At 37.9% G+C, this 19,709-nt stretch overlaps 1 protein-coding gene across 13 annotated transcripts in view; it reads right to left on the minus strand.

The window, feature by feature from the left end:
• The window catches only part of adgrb2 (adhesion G protein-coupled receptor B2), a 250,905-nt gene that overhangs the window by 48,592 nt on the left and 182,604 nt on the right, over window positions 1–19,709 (minus strand). For all 13 annotated transcript variants that reach the window (XM_042012224.1, XM_042012232.1, XM_042012229.1 and 10 more), the window contains 3 exons: window positions 10,443–10,569; window positions 739–842; window positions 301–403 (listed from right to left, as the gene is read on the minus strand). In XM_042012224.1, coding sequence (XP_041868158.1) covers window positions 301–403; window positions 739–842; window positions 10,443–10,569 — 334 coding nt within the window. The remainder of the gene's footprint in view (window positions 1–300; window positions 404–738; window positions 843–10,442; window positions 10,570–19,709) is intronic.

The raw sequence follows: 19,709 nt of genomic DNA on the forward strand, positions 1-19,709 counted from the left end.
TGGACCCTCACAAACAAACAGGAAACAATCAGAAAAAGGGAGTCTGCTAAAGTACATACTGGGTAGAGGAAATAGTGTTCAATCTGGCTCGACTATGTTTGATCGATATTGACCACCACACAGTGAAACCTTGCTTAGTCAGAAAACTTAAAGTGCAGTTAGCCAAAAATACCAGCCTGCTACTCTGAGAACTCCACTGCATTAACCTTGTCTACTGCGGAACCCTGTGTTTGTTTCTGAAAGCATTAAAAGAGGCCTGGTCAGGTGAAATGCTTGTGAACTTGCATGGCTATGCTTTACCTTGCTGAGCGTTTGAGATTGTCCCACCAAAATCAATAAATTGGAGGCCAGGATGGAGAGGCAAAAATTCACCAAGATGATTGATCTCTCTGATCGAATATACCTACCGAGCAGAAGAGAGAGAGAAAAAAAAGTCAAACAATGACATGAAGCATAAAAGAGGACAAAGTATTACTGACAGACGATTGGCTGAATAGAGACATTTTGAAAACAGCAGTCATTAGCTTGATTTTGCCATCTGCCATGTTTTACTAAAACAAACAAACAAAAAATAAAAAGACAGCTAATCATGGCCATCCCATGCTGTAGCTAAACCATTTGTTCCTCAATAAACTTTGTGAATTTGTACTTTTTATTGTGTGAATGGGAAGAAAATCCCAGCTGAGGGCAGACGTTGGCATAACACCATCAGTTATATGTGCAGGTGTGTGTACTCACCTCCAGAAGGCAGCGTAGATTAGCAGCAGGATGAGCAGAGCAGTGCAGGAGACCCCACACCCCACCATGAGGGGCACAGAGGGCATGCTGGTAGGACCCATGTCCTATACAAAAAAAAATCAGAAATGGGATTTATAATTAATGTAGGTTCCTTTATAAATCTCAATGTTCTGTTTTGGCCAACCTTTTATTGCAGCAGGTACATACTGTACGATATACAGAGGAAAGTACATGGCACTTGCAACTTCTATTAACTCTTACCTTCCCTATTTAATGTTTTAATTCCTTTGGTAGCTCCTGCTAATTACATGAAATTATCTTTAGTTCAAATTACAAGGGTCTGTTACTGTAAATGGAGCTATTTAATGACACATAATTACCTATTTCTGAAAGTTGCTTTTGCTAGATAAACATCAGCTTTCTTGACCACTGTGTTTTCACCTAACCTATTAAAGACCTTATAAGTGTAATGATAGTCTCAGTTTACTATTATTTATCAATGATCAACATGTAAAGAACTAAAGTGCCTGCTCAGTCTCTTTATTAACAGTTTGACGTCAGTGTTTAGCACATGCTTGTGCTCAAAGGTAAAGGAACTAGACCACACGGCATAATTAAGCAACACAGGTCATTATGTGTAGCACACCTCCATTCCCATGATGTGCCTTTAAAAGGACGAGGAACTGACAAATAAAGATGCATGTAAATCACACACACCCCACTGCGTCACAAATGGGCTTCATGTTTGTCCCTATTTTATCTTCTTAATCATGCAATTTACCTCAATTTACCTCCTGTAGTGGCTCTAGGCTTTGCTTTCATCCCAAGGATTCATCACAGTATGCAAAAAGAAATAAAATAAAATAAAATATGCAATGTGCCTTTTGTTGCAAATAAAGCATAAGCTCACACACAAACCCATGTCAAAGGAAATGTGATAACTAACTGAAAGTAAGCGTTTAAGCTACAGTGTTTAAGCTGCGCCTGTGCCTTTACAAGCTGAGTGAAGAGGACTGAAGCAAGAAAGAGGAGTTCTTTATTTTTCAGAAAGGAATCAAGAATTCAACGTGAAAAGAATGAGTAGGAGAGAAGTAAGTGTAAAGAAAGAGGGTAGCAGAGGGAGGGGGAAGGGGGGGTGTAGAAACAGACAGAGAGAAAGAAAAGCAAGAGAAAGTCAAAGCTTCCCTTTTAGTGGTTTTTCCCTAGCCCATCAAAGGAAGCCAATTTCTCTGGGGAAACTGGAATCGGCTGGAATACCAATACAGCACACACACACACAAACACACAGGAGGAGGAGAATGGAGGTGAAACATAATCAAAACTGCCTCATAGGAAAGGAGAGCCACAAAAAAGAAAAGAGGGCATTTGGTTAGCATCTGCTTTAGGAAATAAGAAAGGTATAAGAGGAGGGGGAAAAAGAACAGAGACTGATTGTTTTTGATATTATGAAGAGAGGAAGGTCAAAGGATACATTGGTCTTATGTTCTTATTTTTTCTTTTAAGTTTTGACAGATCCAACATGCATGGGGAAAGCCAAACACAAAGATAAACACACCAACTAGTCTTCTCCCTTTGTGTGTTGTACTGTCTTAAAATAAAAGAATTCTCTTACGCGTAATGTGTTCAATCTACATCCACAAATTGCCTTCTTATTCTGTCAGTTTTTCAAATAGCATTGTATAAAATTGGTATGGTTATGTCATGTGTCTATGATGGGATTAAGAAACTGATCTGATATTGTGGAAGGATGCTATAAAATGAGAAATGAAGAGAGTAAACATCCATACTAACACATCAGACCCGAGGCTACGTCATGTCACATAAATGCCCTGCCCTAAAAAAGATAAAGCGATAACGTGTTGCAGCTGGATGAGACGTACGGCTGTGTTTTGTGGGTGTTCGAAACACAGACAGAGAGTACAGAGTAGAAAGAGTGTGCTGAGGCTCTGCCGTACATGGCCAGGCTCCCCTGGGCAGCTTGGCTACCATGTGATGGAGAAGATAGCTATTTTCAGCACAGGAAGTTTAACCTACTTATCTCTTCTCACTGACACTCCCCCCTCCCTCCACTTCTTACCTATCCTTCTGCCACCCCCGTCTTCCCCTTCCTTGTCACCAACTCTTCCCCCTACTTCCTTAATTTCTTACTCAAACATCACTCCATCACCTTTTATATTGTAAGAAAAATGTGACAATTTAAAGTGCTGAAATTACACATTAGATTACCTGTTAATGGATTTGCCATAGGGGACTATTACAGAACTTGCATTAGGTGTATATGCCTATATTCATCACCACTTTCCTCATGTAGTACAATACGTCTTTCATCTTCTGCAGAAGATGAAAATGTGATGTCTCTTTTAAATCATAATCATTTAAAAGATGTTCTCGTCCAGAGAAGCAAGCCCGGTTTGTCTTCTTGATTATATCTTCTATTTATTTATTTTGTACTGGAGCTGTCATTAATCATTTTCATGACTTTGGAATTTTCTAGAAAACAATAAAATAATGACAAATTCTGCATTTGGAAACAAAGGCTAATATTCCATCCAATCATACATGTGCAGATATTTTTTTGGTCCTCCCCTGGTTAGTTTAAAGTTCAGCAAAAGTAACAGCAGAGCTGATTTAGATCAGTGGGCTGTGACAGCTCCGGCCTGTGTATCTGACCAGTCAGAACGCACTGGGAATTTCCAGAGTGGTCTTAAGATGGACACTTGCCTAGCTTCCAGCTACTTCCACTCAAAAAATCACATTTATATTTTTTTACCCATTTCTATTTGTTTATATAAATAAATTAAATAAAAAAAAAAAAAAAAAAAAAAAAAAAAAAAAAAAAAAAAAATAAATAAATAAATAAATAAATTAAATCTTAGAAATAAAGATGCAGAAGCACATATAACAGCTATTTTATTATTTAGCAAGCTTACACTGGCTAATTAGCATAAGGCATAAAAAAACCATGCCTGATAACATAATGATTACTTTACTGCACGTACCATGAATTGCAAACTACTTTAATAGGAATTTTACAATCTGTCTTTTTTTCCTTTTAGTAATTGACTAAATTATCTTAGCGTTTTTTTTTTTTTTTATTGAAATCATTAAAATAATTATCATCTGGCTTTGCAGCTCATTTTAGCTCATTTTAGCATCACCAGCTTAAACATCACCATTTTGATTCAGTCCTGGTTCTTTGGTCAAAACCGTATCTTATGCTAAAAGCAGAAGTTAGCTAAAACAAAAAGTATTTTTGTTATTGGGCCATTGAGGTATACTTTACAATTGTTCAAAATTTGTCATTTTCAGCCCAGATGCCTCAGTTTTTCTTTTTTTTTTTTAACTTACACAGTTACTGTACATGTAAACACACACATATAGCTATTTGATGTTTTGCTGACAAAGCAGAGTGAATAATGTATGTTAAATGCATTACATGACTAAAGTCAGCAAACACTGAAGGGCTTAACTTGGCAAGTGATGACTTCTGTGGCTTTAAAACTAACCTTCAACCTCCTTGAGTTGTTACAACCTGCAGGCCTGACACTTTACTGTTCAGTAAAGCCATTATATAACTCACTGGTCTTACTCTTTGACTTTCATTCAAAGTTTATAGCACTTGCTGGCTTAAAACTATGAATAGCAGTAAGAAAAATAAATGTCAGTATGCAACATGCAGACTTTTGCTAATCACAGACATATTGCTCTAGACATTGTTTAAAATTGTGACAATTTAACAAGAACACATAAAAGAAAACACAAGCATGTAACATACTATACCAAAAAAGGTGAGTACTTCCAAAACAAGCCTTTCCACTCTGCGACGAGTATCTAATCAAGTAGTCATGTCCTTGCCATACCTCAGCTCAGACATTATGTTTTTTCAGACAGAGACACGCAGCTAAATCATTTCACCTTTTTACTTATAATCTCTACTGTCAGTTGGATAACCTTTAATTAATGCAGCAAAGTATTCAAATATTCTAATGCAATTTCACGCAGAGTCTTTAATAAATTTTTTAAAACTTATCCTTTAATTACAGTTGACAAGTGCATGATATTTGCATACCGTAACCTTGGAGATCTGCTTCATCTGGGACAGGCTTTGCTTTCCCCTTACAGCACAGTCCCCAATTATAATAAAGTAAAATATGAACTGCCATCTTGCCATGCCTTAGTCATCTCTATCCATAGTCAAATCAAGAGTCATAGCCATAAATAGTCTAAATAATAGACTGAGCGCTCACAAGTTTCTATTCTGATTAGGAACCTTTCAGCACTAATGATAGTGAACAAAACAGATTTGACTCTATCCGAACAGAGTCGATCATTTTGTGAAAATGACTGGGCCAAAAAGCAGTTAGCATGGCAGGTATAAGCAGCTGTGAGAAATCCTTTACAGGACAAAGACATCACTTCTCAAACTGCTTTGAGAAAATTACTTTGATGCAGTAATTGGCTTATAAATAAATAACAGAGAAGCAGAAAAAAAGAAAAAAAAAAAAAACCTTCCCTTGTCTCAGTGCCAGCTGTTATCTCCCTCCTCCTAGTCGAGGTGTTTGTTTGTGCACTCATCTACGTTGACTGAATTGAGGTCTCAGGTGCTGTTTGAACAACTGACCTTTTCACTAACATTTCTGGTTACCTGCTTGGGAGAGCACAAGCCACAAATCCTGCTGCAGTTATGAAAACATGCTTGAAAGAGGCATTTAAAGCTGTAATTAATTTCCATGTCAACAGGAGTTGGACAGCAGCTCACAAACACCTGAAGCAAAGCGCTATAAGTCAGTTTATTGACTGCAGGCACAAATTCTTAAACTGACTTTTCAAAAGTCAGTACTTCCTTTAAACTCCAAATCCCATGATCTCTGCAAGCAATATGGAAGCGGGGCATGTCTGTAGGGTTTTATATTCCCACTGAAGTGATTTTTCGAAGTAAGTGGCTTGGTCGATTGTATAGTTTCATGACCTCCCTCAATCAACTCACAATTCTCCCGCTCCCTCATCTGTTTCTCTGAAGTACAAACCTCTGTCTTTTGTCTGATAGTGGCAGTCTATCTATAGGCTAAAACACATCCAGCAGAATACACACAAATACACAAGCGGAAATCTCAGAGGCTATAAAAAGTAAACAGGATTAACTGGCGATCCTTCGCTCCACTGTAAACGGCCTGTAATGGCACCACTACTTCTAAATCCCTCCATCTCTTTCTGGCCTCCCTACCCCTTCCTTTTTCTATTAAACATGGAGGTTAATCCTCAGTCCGCCTTGACCTCTAGTGCCATGGCCTGGGATAAGCTGTCAGAACTGGACTGCTGATACCCAGAGCTACTCCAACAGCCATACAACCTGGGAACTGCATAGAAGCGAGTCTGTTCAGAGCTTCTACATTATGTTTGTGTTTTTATTCATTCTGACTTACAAGTCTTTATGGATACCTTAATTCCTGTCTCAATGGCTATGTTTGCGTGTCTGGCTGTGCCTGATCTATTTTTCCTTTTCAATTAGCCCCTACCTCCTCTTTGACAGAATTCAATCTCTGCTGGTGTAAAAAGCTACCTCTGGAGCACCCTAAGGCAGGAAAGTACATTCTGCACTAGCTTTCACACCTCCCGACTAAGAGCCATTGACACAAAAACACTGACCCATACCTTCTGGTCCTCTACACTGGGTCTAATGGTCACACAGTAGGCTGAATGACGACTCACTAATGACTAGTACACTTCTCATTGATGTCACAAATGCCACAAAAGTCAATGTGCTTTCCCTCATAGCCTACTTTTAGTCATTACCTCGGGCCTGCTTGCTGAGTGGAAAGGGAAAAGTCAATACTGTTCAGCTGGAAGAGGAGTAACAGGAAGCAGAAACATCGGCTGGAGTGACCCATTCAGCGTAAAGGTCAAAGCCATCATGTTTCGTCATATTATTGGAATTAATGATCTCTAATAGGTTCCAGACCCCTGTGAAGTAATTCAAGCTATAAGGGACCAAATAATGAATAACAGCAGTTGCTCACCTTAAGGCCATCACCTTATTTTGACCCTCGTAATACTCAATAAAAAAAGAAGGAGATAAATCCAAGGGACAAAACAGAAGGGAATAATATCTTCTGTGTTACAGTGTACAATAAATAACTCAAGCGTACAATGCAGCTGGTAATGCAAGGTTTTGTCTCACATAACAGGATCCATTTCCTTAATGCTGAGTCAGCTCTGGTAAATGGTCTTATTGTGTCTGACCTGTTGAAATTTCTTTCAGGATGCAGCAGCAGTGCCTCTTGAAAATTGCCTTGCATGTGTGGATGCCAAATGCCTACAATTCCTCAGGAAGACTATAAAAAACATCCATCTATTCTCTATTTCATGATTCTCAAGGTTTTTATAGAGGGGAAGCAGAAATGTCTGGATCTCCCTGTCTGCAGCATCTCCCTCCAGTCCTTCATTGGGGAATTCCAGCTGCTTCAAGGCCACTGGGAAATATAATCCCTCAGGAGTCCCAAGTTGGCGCTCACTCAGCTGCCAGTGCCCAGGAAACCTCAATGGAGAGGGGTACACAGCGCGGGGGGTTCTCATCTTCTGGTGTCTGTACAATATCAGCTGGTTCCTTTCAATAGGAAGGAGCAGTAGGGAGATTGAACTTCAACTTTTTTTACTTCTTACTTGATTGTGGATAGTAAGCTCAAGAAGCCTACCCTTTCATTACAAACCTTGTTCTTTTGGTTATTATGCAAAGGAAAGGATGATGGGAAACGATGCACAGAAATCCATTCATAATGCACAGCTATCATTTTACTTCTTTCATACAACAAAACAATTTGTGAAAATATTGCACTAACCCTTTGCCTTGTACAGTGTTCAACTTCTAATGGCAAGCAGATTACCTGACTTCTTTTATATATTTTCTACTTCAGGTGAGAAGCGCATGCCCTCCTTTTTTGAAAGATATATCCAGAATACAGTCACCCATCCAGCTACATTTGCTAAGTAAAGCTATTCATTTTTTTTTAATAGGGTTAAGTTTCTTCAGCTTTAAAGAGAAATATTCTTAAGGAAAAGAATTCCACTCTCACAAGAATATACAGAAGACTTAAAATATAAGATCACAATTAGGCTGACGTTCTGGTTAGGGGAAAGGCTATCTCGATTCTCTTTTGGATCAATGGGAAGGGCTAAGGGTGAGGGCCACACAACCCTCCAAACAAAGACAGCCCTGGACCACACTTCAAACAAAAGGGTTTAAAAAACGTCCCATCAGGCACCGGATACATCAGCAAAGATGGAGATAGAAGGGAGGCAGGACACCCATAACTGTATATTCAGCATCAATAAGGGTGTAAAAATTATTTTAAATTTGTTGTGTTTCATCATGTGACCATTTATTTATGTTATTGTTCACCCTAAGGTCTGTTGTCAAAATTGCTAACTTAGCACTAACTGCTAATCAATAATGCTCATTAACGTTAACTAGTTAGCTAATGTTGCTAACATTCTTCAGCATAACCCTCTGAGTGTATATTATAACAAACCATCTCATTTTGTTCAGGCAATTGAAACAATACACATCTTTGTTTGATATCAGTTTGTTGACATTGCCATAGATACTTGTCGTTTCATCTGATGTAGCAACTAGCGACATCTTCTGATGACAAATGATGGTAAAGTAGGGGTATCTCATTTCCTAGGGGAATGTTTACACCCTTTACTACTTTGTTTTAAGTGACGAAGGGTAGGAAAAGCAAGGGGAAGGGAAGGGGGTGAAAAATAGAAATGGGATTGGGCCTTAGTGTTTTTATCAAAAAACACCGTTTTTGGCTGTTGTTGATTTTTAGGTGATTTAAACCAACTCTCAGCAAATGTTCAAGATAGTAGAAACCTACGGGTTACAGGAGATAAAGTAAAGATTACTGGGTCTGCATCACAGATCAGCACTTGGAATATACATTAGAGGTTCTTTGACTCTTTCGATGATACTTTCTTTAACTCTTTGACCACCTATTATTTCACCTTCCACAAATCGAGCTACAGAATCTCTCAGCATTCAATAGACTTACAAACCAATCAAAGGTTGCATAAAAAATAAAAAAATTAAAAAATCCTGACATTTTCAACTCTCTAGGGAAATATGTGCGCTGATAATTACTGTGGTGTGTTCCCCAGCTAATTGCCGACTCTGCCTGTCTTCTGTTTGGTCATGTCCAGGTAAAGTATGATGCAGTTAAAAGGGATTTAAAGCTTTCATAAGGAAAACAGCAGCCGGCTGCAACTGATAACAGTAAAGTTGTCTTCAGTTTACTAAACTGTGAGGTGATATACGTATGGAGAAAAAAAAGAATAAAACCCGCCCATGCACAGCTTCACTGAATGCTATAGAGAAGCAATGTTTTTTACACTGAAAAGGTCGCACAGGGACTTGATGTACATATAAATGCACAGCTCTTTATCTCTGTGGTTGGCAATGCATAACCTCTGAGCGCAGACAACATCTACGTTTTCCTCTTTCTGTCTCTCTTTTTTTAGCTTAAACCAGGCTTCCATCTCTGTCAGTGAAATATTTCCCCCACCTACATTCCCCCATCTACAGAATCACTTTACATTTCTATGAGTAACCCTCAGTGCTTACTGGGCATCTGCTTTGCTGGCTCAGTTTTTTTTTTTTTTCTAAACTAAGAATTAGGGGGAAAAAAGTCAAAAGAAAAAAGAAGCTGATATGCCAAATCTCATCCCTTCCCTGCTTTTTTAAATGCAGTTACTGTTCACCGAGTAACGATGGAGAAAAATGTACAGCCAACGCTAAAAGGAGCATTTTGTTTAGCAAAAAGCGATGACAAAAGTTGAAAAAGTTAATGAAAGTGTCATAAGAGAGAGAAGAACAAGTGGCAAAAGTGGGCTGCTGAGAGGAAGACACAGCTAAAGGAAAACTAAAGGAAGCAATGAAGTGGGTATGAATAATAAACAGATTGAGTGTGTATTAATGGAAGATGTAAAATGATTGGTATCATGGCGTGTGATGCTACACAGTTAGTGAATTGCTGGTTGCTCTGAGAGGAAAGTAAATTAAGAATATAAACTTGGACGACTATTAACATTATAAAGTAAGATCATAACAGGTATTCCCCCTTAATGCTAAAAAGCCTTCTTTAATCATGTCAAATACTGCACAACCCACATTAACTATTTATAGAAGCACAGGTTATGTGCTGGAATTAAACATAACATCCAGCCACAATAAAAATCTCTTCATGTCTTTTCCAAGACATGTCTTCCTTTTTTATGTCACAAGGGAATAGCTTGGCGAACAACCTGACCTTTCTCGAGTTTATGCTTTAAAAAGTTCTATAAAGCAGTGAATGACAGCATCAGCATATAATTAGACAAGCAAAGGCGCTGTGATCAAAATAGCATCATGTACACGACCGTGAAAAGCTTCAAAATTGATAGTACCAATGAGGCTGCACCCATTTTCTTGCAAGATATCAAGCATAACACGTTGCATCCAAACTAAGCAAACCATATAAGCATCACGCATCCATATCTCTCTATGGAAATAACAACAACAACAGAAAACCTATTCTGACAGGAATGCAAACTAAATTCTTGGTACAGAGATGTGTCAGCTCAGTGACTAGCCCCTGGTAGTAGTTTCCTGTTAGCAACCACCCCCCTCCCCCTGCAGAGTGCCATCAGGCTATCCACTGGCCACTTACCGGGTCTTTAGCTTGCTGCGCTAACACTGCGTATGTGGATATCCTGCTGCACAGGCATTTGGTGTGGACAGTGTTTGACGCGAGCGTTTGGCAGCCTTCTGTGCCCCAGTTTTCTGCGCCAGCTTCCCTGGAGGTGGAGAGAAAAAGGATATAAGGGGTGGCACAAAGGATATAAACAGACTGAAATGATGACACGATCACACTAAATGCCAAGAGAAATCCTTTAAGATGGACAATGTTTAAAACCTGCCTTGTGATTACGTTCAACAAGTTCACTCATTCACTCTTTTACTCTGCTGGTGTTGAATCCCAATCACACCTTATTTCTCAGTGTTTAGCACCACAAGTACTTTTTTTTCATCTCTTTTCCCTTTTTTGCTCCATTGAGCCCAGCTGCTTTCTATAGAAGAAAACTCTGAGTGTTTTAAGACCTTGAGAAAAAATGTTGCATCAGCTAACTGTAGACAAAAAACTCATGTAGCTTCAATAGTGGGTAAGAGTTATGTGGCACTAAATGGTCTTCTTTTTTAAAACTTTCAAAGTTATTAGGAAAGAAGAAGCACCCACAAAATCTTTCAATAGAGACTTGTACATTTTACTGCACTACACCTCTTTACCGTATTTACCCTCAACCACCTTCCTTTCACTTCTCTTTAAAGGCTCACCAAAGAAGGTTGTGTGGAGGTCGATCAATAAGGTTCTAACTGAACTAATTACTCTGGCAGTTCCCACTGAACAGTGACCTCAAATTTAACCCTGGATATATTCTTATTTTAGTTGGCAGGGACAGGTGGAGGATTAGCAAAAGACAAAAAAGCCATAGACATGTTCTAAAGGGGTCAAGAGGGACTCTTTTGTGACTGATGGAAAAAGAAGAGCTCTCAGAATTCTTTTCATAATGCTTTGGCTTTTTCAATAGTTTGAAGTTGTTGTAGATGCGATGACAGCTGTTTGATCATTGATCTTTTCTGACTGGGCTGCATGTAAGCAGTTCTGATTAAGCAAATTAGCTAAGGTTCTGAGATTAAAGTCATGATAAAGTGTTTGATTGTTGTTTTTGTATGTGAAGGATTTTATAGATAAAATCAAATTTTCAAAGAGTTTGGTTTCAAAAGGTTGTTTAAATGCATTTTATAGGATTCACATTTGTCATATGTGCCCCAGAGCAAAATGAATTATCAACATGAGAATATTGTGACACATTGGTATGAAAAACATGAGATACTTTACATTGAAACATTTCAAACGGGGAGTTTTCTGAAGTCGAAGTTCATTAGAGGCTATCAAAGAATTCATGTCACTGATGCTGCAATATCAGCTGGGTTCTGTATATGGATGTTTATGAAAGAGAAAAGATGTATCTTAGGGAGGTACAAGAGTGCGCAGGTCTTGCTTCTTACTTACCACCACAGAAGGATAACTGGCAGTATGCAGTTGTACAACTCCCTGTTAATTTAAAAGTGACTCAAAGGGCTCTTGATAAAGTGGTAGCATGTGATGAGCTGGGAGTGGGCATGTGTTGAACTAACAACATGGTACATTGTGTTGTGTTCTGTAAGAAAACTTTGAGTGCTCGCATCCATGTAGCATAAAGGCCACTGGACTTCCCAAAAACAAACACTACAGCCGAACTTTGCTGAGAAACATGTAGAGCCTGACCGATATGGATTTTTTTTGAGGCCAATGCCGATTCTGATGTTTGAAAGAAAAAAGTCTAATAACCGATTTATCTGCCAATTAATAATAAAAATGTGTATGACTAAAATATCTTCTATTAAATTTATTTTAAATTTGCATTGTGAATTTTTCTTTCTATGGAGCATGCATTTATATTGCTAGCAGTTGTATTGATAAATTTATCTTTGGATTTAGGCCATTAGTGGATGCTATATATAAGCAATATAATGAGTGAAGTTTCTGGTAAAACATCGATGCAGTCCTCTGATGCCCTTTAACATTAAATCACATTGTCTCTATTCCATTATTTCTTTGCCATGAAGTCATGACTCATATAAACCAAAATGCTTTTCTCAGATGTCAAAACATGTCATCTTTAACAGAGTTACATTTTAAACATATAATGGTCACAAATAGTCTGGCACCTAAGCTACTCCACAACAACACACTCAGTACATTGCTGTTAGTCTGAGTCACGTTTAAGTATTTTCTGACAATGTAAAACTAAGAGTGACCTGACATCATGATGGTTGTCATTTTTTTTTAGTAATGTTCATCCTTTTAACTTTTTCCCTCTCTCTGCGTTCACATCACTCAGCCATAAATGCATCTCAACATGCAGCTGATTAAGTGAATGCTTGTTCTGTACTCTCAAATATTTTGTACACATAATATTATTTGTGCAGGTACTTACTAGCTTTTAAGCTGTTAGCAAACACTATGCTAGGCTGGCATAATCACAGCGATGTTATTGCTACCATAAACAGGCAAGAAGTAACTTAAGCTAGCTTAGAACAACTTTAGCAATCATGAATCTGAAACAAGACCAAGCCTAATCCATGGAGACACCACATCGCATTTCTCAGCTCCTGCTGCCAGACATCACAGAATACCTACCAGATCAAAGATCAAAATTCTCTTTATTCTCTTAGTGGCAACCAATCACCAAAACAAAAGAAATAAACAGATAGTAGACATTGACCTGATAAAAAACTAAAACAAAACAAAACAACAAAACAAGGGCAACTTTTTTTCAGATGTCAATCAAATAAAGCAAACAGTTAAGAGGACACCATCACTTGCAAATAACATGTTCACCAGAGTGCAATACATCACCCCAGACTAAATATACTTGTGTTATGACAGACTGCTCCAACATCATCATTGTGACTTTGAATGACAAGAATGCGTCAACATTAATCCTCAAAAGTATATCTAAACATGATGGAGCATGTACACACACACAGATGTATGAAATATAAACACACACTCTGACACATAATTTATAATGTCAGTAATGAGATGTGAGCCCTGATGATCGTCATCTGCAGGGTGACACTTCAAAGACGGAAAATGAGTCACAGCGGTGAAGCTCAGAGACAGTTTGACAGGTAGCAACACGGCGCGGGCTTGTGTGTGTGTTTGTCACAGAAATGTATGATACTGACAAGAGAAAAAACTGTGCGCATGTGCATATAGTGTTGCTACACCCACATGTGAGGATTTTCTCTGACCAATCAGAGGCCAGCTGTATTTCATGCTAGTGTTTAGTAAAAGCTGAGCTCTCTGAGAACATGGATGGCAAAAATAGAAAAAAAAAAAACACATATTGGTAAATGGCTTTGCACACACTCATAAAACACACAGTATATTGCCATATGGACAACACGTATAAATAATAATGTGGCCCAAAAACACATACAGTGAGGAGCTTTATGATTTATGTACATTCTTCCAAATGCAATAGCAGTGGAAGCATGCATGCAGTCCATTAAGTAAAAACCAATAGTCCGGACTTCATGCAACAAAGACAGAAATGTATATCAAGTATTCAATGTCAATCTGGCAGCAAAGAGGATATGAGACAATGAGGAAAAACTGTCTGCCAGCTGACAACAGGGGGTCTCCTTTGATAACACAAGCACAAATATGTGGCCTCTTTGTTTCATCTGCTGAATTTCAAGCTTAATTGACTGCAGATCCTCATCTATTTCAGCAGGAAATTATTGCAGACTTTTCATGCCCTTCAGCAAAAGGCCAGCTTTGAATTTAGTTGAGTTTTGTTGTCATCCATGTAAGTCCTGTGACTTATAAAAGATTACAAGCTGGGTTTAAGATTAAGGGACACTGTCATTGTTTTATTGTTGTGATGTTTGAATAAACCAGAAAATGCTGCTGACTCAAAGGAAACAGGTAGTAGAAGTACAAACAGCTCTGTCTACCAATAGAGTTGGTTTACAGGCTTTGGATACCAAACACTTAGTATTATACAAAGAAGATTTTTTTCTTTTGTTTTTAAGTTTGCTGTCATTGTAATAACTGATCATCAAGCACAGGCTGCTTGAAATGTTTGCTCATTACATAAAGTTTTTGAAAGAACAGAGAGGTTTTTTTAAAAGAGGACCAACTGTATTAATACAAACATGTCTGCAAATATCAGTTTAGCTGTTAGTTGTGGAAAACGTGTGCAGAAGTAAGGGGATTACTCATCAGCATGTGTAACTTGGCAACTGTAAGTGTCTGTAACACTTTATGTCAGTCCATCTAATAGATCTGGAAATATTTCACAGTTGAAATGTTGGTGGAATGAATAAATTAAAATGTTTTCCAATTTCTGCATAAATTGTTTGAATGTGGTTTTGGTTTTTAGGGAAAAAAAAGAATGAACAACAATGCAAATTGACTTTTTATGTCTACTGAGAGTAAACAGAGAATCTCTTGACTGAAAGGACATTACTATGAAAGCCAATTGGCCCCTTTTAAGGTGAAAAAAAAAATTAAATTGGTGTCAATCAAGCCTCCCTCCATCTGCCTTGTAAACATAAACTTTAGTTGTGATTTTTTTTATTTCTGTTTTATACACAGCAACCTTTTACAGTCCTAAGAAAGTTGTGTACATAATATGGGAAAGAAATGTCAATATATGGTTCAAAATATCTGAAAAAGCAAATATTTGGCACCCTCTAAATACATGAAAGAAAATGGTTTCATGAAAAAAAATGTAATGGTTTTTAATTTTTTTGGAATTCCCTGCCCAAATACAACTACATTCGTCCTAGTGTGAATACATCCTAACAGCTGGGATATACTTACTGTTAGTGGTGTGCCATTTCATGGCTGCAACGTGTTTCTAGTGATTGTTTGGCACGTAGGCTGCTCGCGTTGATGTGAGGTAATCTGGGCGCAAGTTGCTCGATTGACTTGAACTCTAGTGGTGCTCATGTGAACAAAAGCATGAACACGACAGGTCTGAGGTAAACACAACGGCACATAGTTTTGGAGACCATGGCTCGAACCTTGTACCCAACAACCAGCATATGTATCACCAGTTGGCAACAAACTGGAAAGGTTTTGAGCATTGATGCCCCAAAAAACCAATGTGACCTGTAGATTGACCTTTTCCCTATTTCAGAGTCCAAATTTTTTGTACTTCCCTTGCGGCCACCTCCGGTACTGAGCCTTATTGCCTGGTTGTGTTTCCGTCATTTGCAGCACGTTTTTACACAAATGTAGCAGAACGTTGACGTATACACTTGCGTTCACAGCAAGTATATCCCAGCCCTAAGGCTTTTCTAAGGCCATCACATGAAAGGTTAAAGGTGACCTTAACTGTAACAGGAGATTAAAAGAGATTCCTAAATGTTTAAGAAAGAGAGATAATTGTTATCTATGTAATTATGTACAAGGGACATGCATTACATATAAATGTCATTTTCTCAGAGACTCTTCACAACAAATTCAGCCCAACAGCATATGTCAGTTGTTTGGCCACAGTAGCCGTAGATAAAGGGAAAAAAACTCATGGCAACTGTTGAGCATGGTGGCAGATACATTATGGTGTGGAGCCTCTTGGCCTAAAACACTGTGCTGTTTAGCTTAATTGCAACTCTTATTATCATCTGTAATCATCATAGTTGTTTACATACAAGCAGGATGAGAGAGAGCTTTCAAAAACAAGGTAACGAGGTAAAAAATGACATCTAATCCAGACAAGTTGAAGAGAATATTATCTATGATGTAGGCACAGAAACAAGGGAGTGTAACTAGGAGAAAGTTTTAACTATTTCTTCCCCTGACAATCAAGGGGAATATCAGATTATTTTAAGAAAAAAAAAAAAAAAAAAAGAAACTTAGAGCAGTGACAAGGAGACAGCAAGAAAACAAATAATGTGTTAATATAGAATTGTAGTCCTTGCCATCTTGGAACATGTTTAAATCCTGGTGGAGTTACTGAAAAAAAGGTTTATTGAGTCTTTGATGATTCGTTGTTAGAGATGAGTCTTCATCCATGTCGTCTATCTAGTGAGCTCAGCTTTATCTACCGACACTGCATATGACATCGGTTTAGTTGTTGCTAGTATACAAACACAGCAGCCTAATGCACTAATGCATCCATGGTGATCTTTAGGGATTTCAGCCATGACTCTGCTACACTTTGAACTTTCCAATTTATCCATTTTATTTTTATCTTTGTTGAATTTTAACATTTTGTTCACAGAACTTTTTTTTACATTCAGCGCTTGTGTTTATATGCTGGTATACTGGAAATCTGCTTATTTCAATGGAAATAAAGTAGCATCACTGACAGATGTGTAAAATTCTGCTTTCCATTTTCTCCCTTTGAAATTTGCCTCAACTGATATTGAGTATTTGAACTTTTTTAGCGGATTTTGGAGACAGACCAGACTGTCTTTGTTGGATAAATCAAGTAACAACTATCTTGACAGTCAAACTGATCACTTTTTTATTTTTTAAACACATTTAAGTAAAAGCTTCATGATTGTTTGTAACCAACATTTATCTACTAAAATAATGGCAAGCTGTGTAATGCATAGAGTGTATGAAAAAGGGCCTGTCATGGTTATTATATTAACCTTAAGGCTTAATAGACATTTTTAGATATTTTTTACCCAATCTCTGAAAACACATATACAGTATTAGTCTATTTCAACATGGTATCAATAAGCTGCTCTCTCCACACCTGCTGTTCTATCTCCTAAAATATGTCTAAAATATGTTCATCAGTGGCCAGAGAAGAAAATAGAGATATTACAAAGGAGAGAAAGAATTGTGATAGGAAAGACAACTTAGAAGGCTGTAAGATGCAAGGAGATGAAAAAAGCATTGGAGGATGACACAAGAATTTCACGCATAGATGGAAATCAGCATGTAAATTGCAGAAAGTTTTGTTCTCATTACCCAAAGAATACTTTAAAGTCAAATTGCTTGAAAACCTTTAGAGAACAGCAGGAGCAAGTTTAATTTTCAGCACATGATACCGAGAAGTTAGTGTTTAAATTGCCATATATACTGTGACTCAAGGTTTCCAAGTTTTCTTTTCTTTTTTCTTTTTGTAGAGTCAATGTGTGAAAAAGGATGAGAGTTAGTGATTCACAGTGGAAACATGAGAGCTAATGAGTCAGAGGCAGAAAGACAAGTGGAAAGGAGAGAGTCTGTTGTAAAGGATTTTCAGGATTATGGAGGTAAATGGCCTCAAGAGGAGACTGATCTAGAGAAATAAATGTGTTTAAACTCATCAGCATAAGGCAGGTATCGCCACATGCATTAAAACCTATCCCAGCACCCAATGCATGCTTCTTGCAGCCTGATAGTTTCATATCATTATGTTTTATGTGGCATAAAGTTCAATATGATGCAAACATTTAGAATATCTTTTTCCCTTCAGTCCTTCTTTTTTTTTAATTTATTCCCAAATGACAGATGGTAAACCAATTATTCTCATATCAGGAGTAGTAATGGTTAATATAACAATTTAAAGACAGCCCATTCTCAGTACAAATCATGGGAATTCCTGGTCATAAGTTGGTAGATGGAAATGTATCCCGAGGTAGCGGTAATTTAGGGCAGCTTTCACGTGATGTGACTGAAATTGTGAGGCATGCATTGCTGAAAACATTCTGCTGGATGCATCAATATCTGACATGGATGAGTCTCTGAAAAGTCTATCATTTAACTTCTGCCACCTCAAACTGCTTTTTCTAAGCAACTGTGACCGACTAAACACGCGAAGTGTAAGTAGCATCATTTAATAACATGCATGTAGAGGTAGGGCGTTCACATGGTTGCAGCTTATTAGTATGCTGTCACTCACATCCTCTTTTGTTCTTATTAGTGAGTGAAATCTGCTGACTGCCTTTGTCACAGGAGATCTAATGCTGACCCAGTTCCATTTACAGTAGCTGCTTCACTTCATGGCCAAAAAGCTGAACCACATTGAACAAGAATATAAAAACCGCTAAGATGTTATGAACTGCAAAGTTTTACTCAATTCACAGTTGTCTGTCCATGTTTTACAATAGAGGTAACAGTTGGCTTATTCTGGCTGCCCTGAGTCTACAACCGTGACACAGACAGCATTGTGTGTGTTCATTAATCCAATTAAGGTATTTTCCTTTCTCTCCACGAATTGGATGCTTGAAATGGTTAAACACAAGAGGGGAAAATATCTATTTTTATATCTTTATTTTAGTCAGAATATACTTCAGAATGCATTGACTTCAGCTGCATAAAAGTGTGTTAATCATGGGAAGTCTAACTTAGTCACTGCATTGGCATCTCTGCAACAAGGCCAGTGGTTTAAGTTCCAACAAAGACTTAGGCCACCAAAGTAAGTGCAAGAAAAGAAGTCTACAGGCTGATGGAAAATGTTCTGACAGAAATCTAGTCTAAGATTACCAGCAAGCAGGAGCGTACATTCACCAGACGCATTAAATTCAGACTTTTGACTCTCAATAGAGCAAGAAAGCACTGAAGCAAATCTTCACACGACACAAATCATTTGTACTTACTCAACCTTTTCTAACACCCATTATACAGGACTGCACAGCATGCATTTATACAGCATCTGCCACAAGTAGAGCCATGTTTGTGTTCATGTGCTTGTGTGTTTGTGTCTGCATGCATTAATATATTTGACCCAGATATTAACTCTGTAGGAACTAGGCTTTTGCTCTCCTACACTGTCCGATGCAGAGGCGGGTCTTATAACCAGTACAACATATGAGATTACTTAAAGGATGTTTCGATGTTGATGTGCAATACTGTACAGCTCATGTCGAAATGTTATCTCCACAGTGACTACTTGAACATGAAATATTTATTGATGTGAGTCCCATGTACATTAGAGTGTCTGAAAAAACGATGACTTAAATATCTCTTCTGACGCATCTGTGGCTGGATCAATGTAGAGAATCAAAAAAATGTTTCAGTCAGAGGTTGTTTGCAGTTCTATTAGTCTTACGCCAGACTGACTCCCGTTTTTTTTTTAAGAAAAAATTTAAACAGGTCTGCATTGGAGACAAATGCACTGTCCTTGTTTAATGCTCGTCTTTCTCATGGCTTATGTCAGGTGAAAATGTTACACAAAACCTGCCTTTACACTCCTTCCCACGAATTGTGTGGGGAGAATGCTTTGTCATTGACCTCTACAGTCCCAAGCTGCTGCTCTTTGGCATGACCCTTGGCTAATTTATAAGCTTCTTTTCAGAGATTAACTTTCCTCCTGGTGTGCAAGCTCATGAGCTAACAGAAAATACAGAGATACCAGACTTGGCTCCAGCCATTAATAGT

The sequence above is a fragment of the Melanotaenia boesemani genome, chromosome 17 (assembly GCF_017639745.1).
Source record: "Melanotaenia boesemani isolate fMelBoe1 chromosome 17, fMelBoe1.pri, whole genome shotgun sequence".
In the NCBI taxonomy this organism is placed as follows: domain Eukaryota; kingdom Metazoa; phylum Chordata; class Actinopteri; order Atheriniformes; family Melanotaeniidae; genus Melanotaenia; species Melanotaenia boesemani.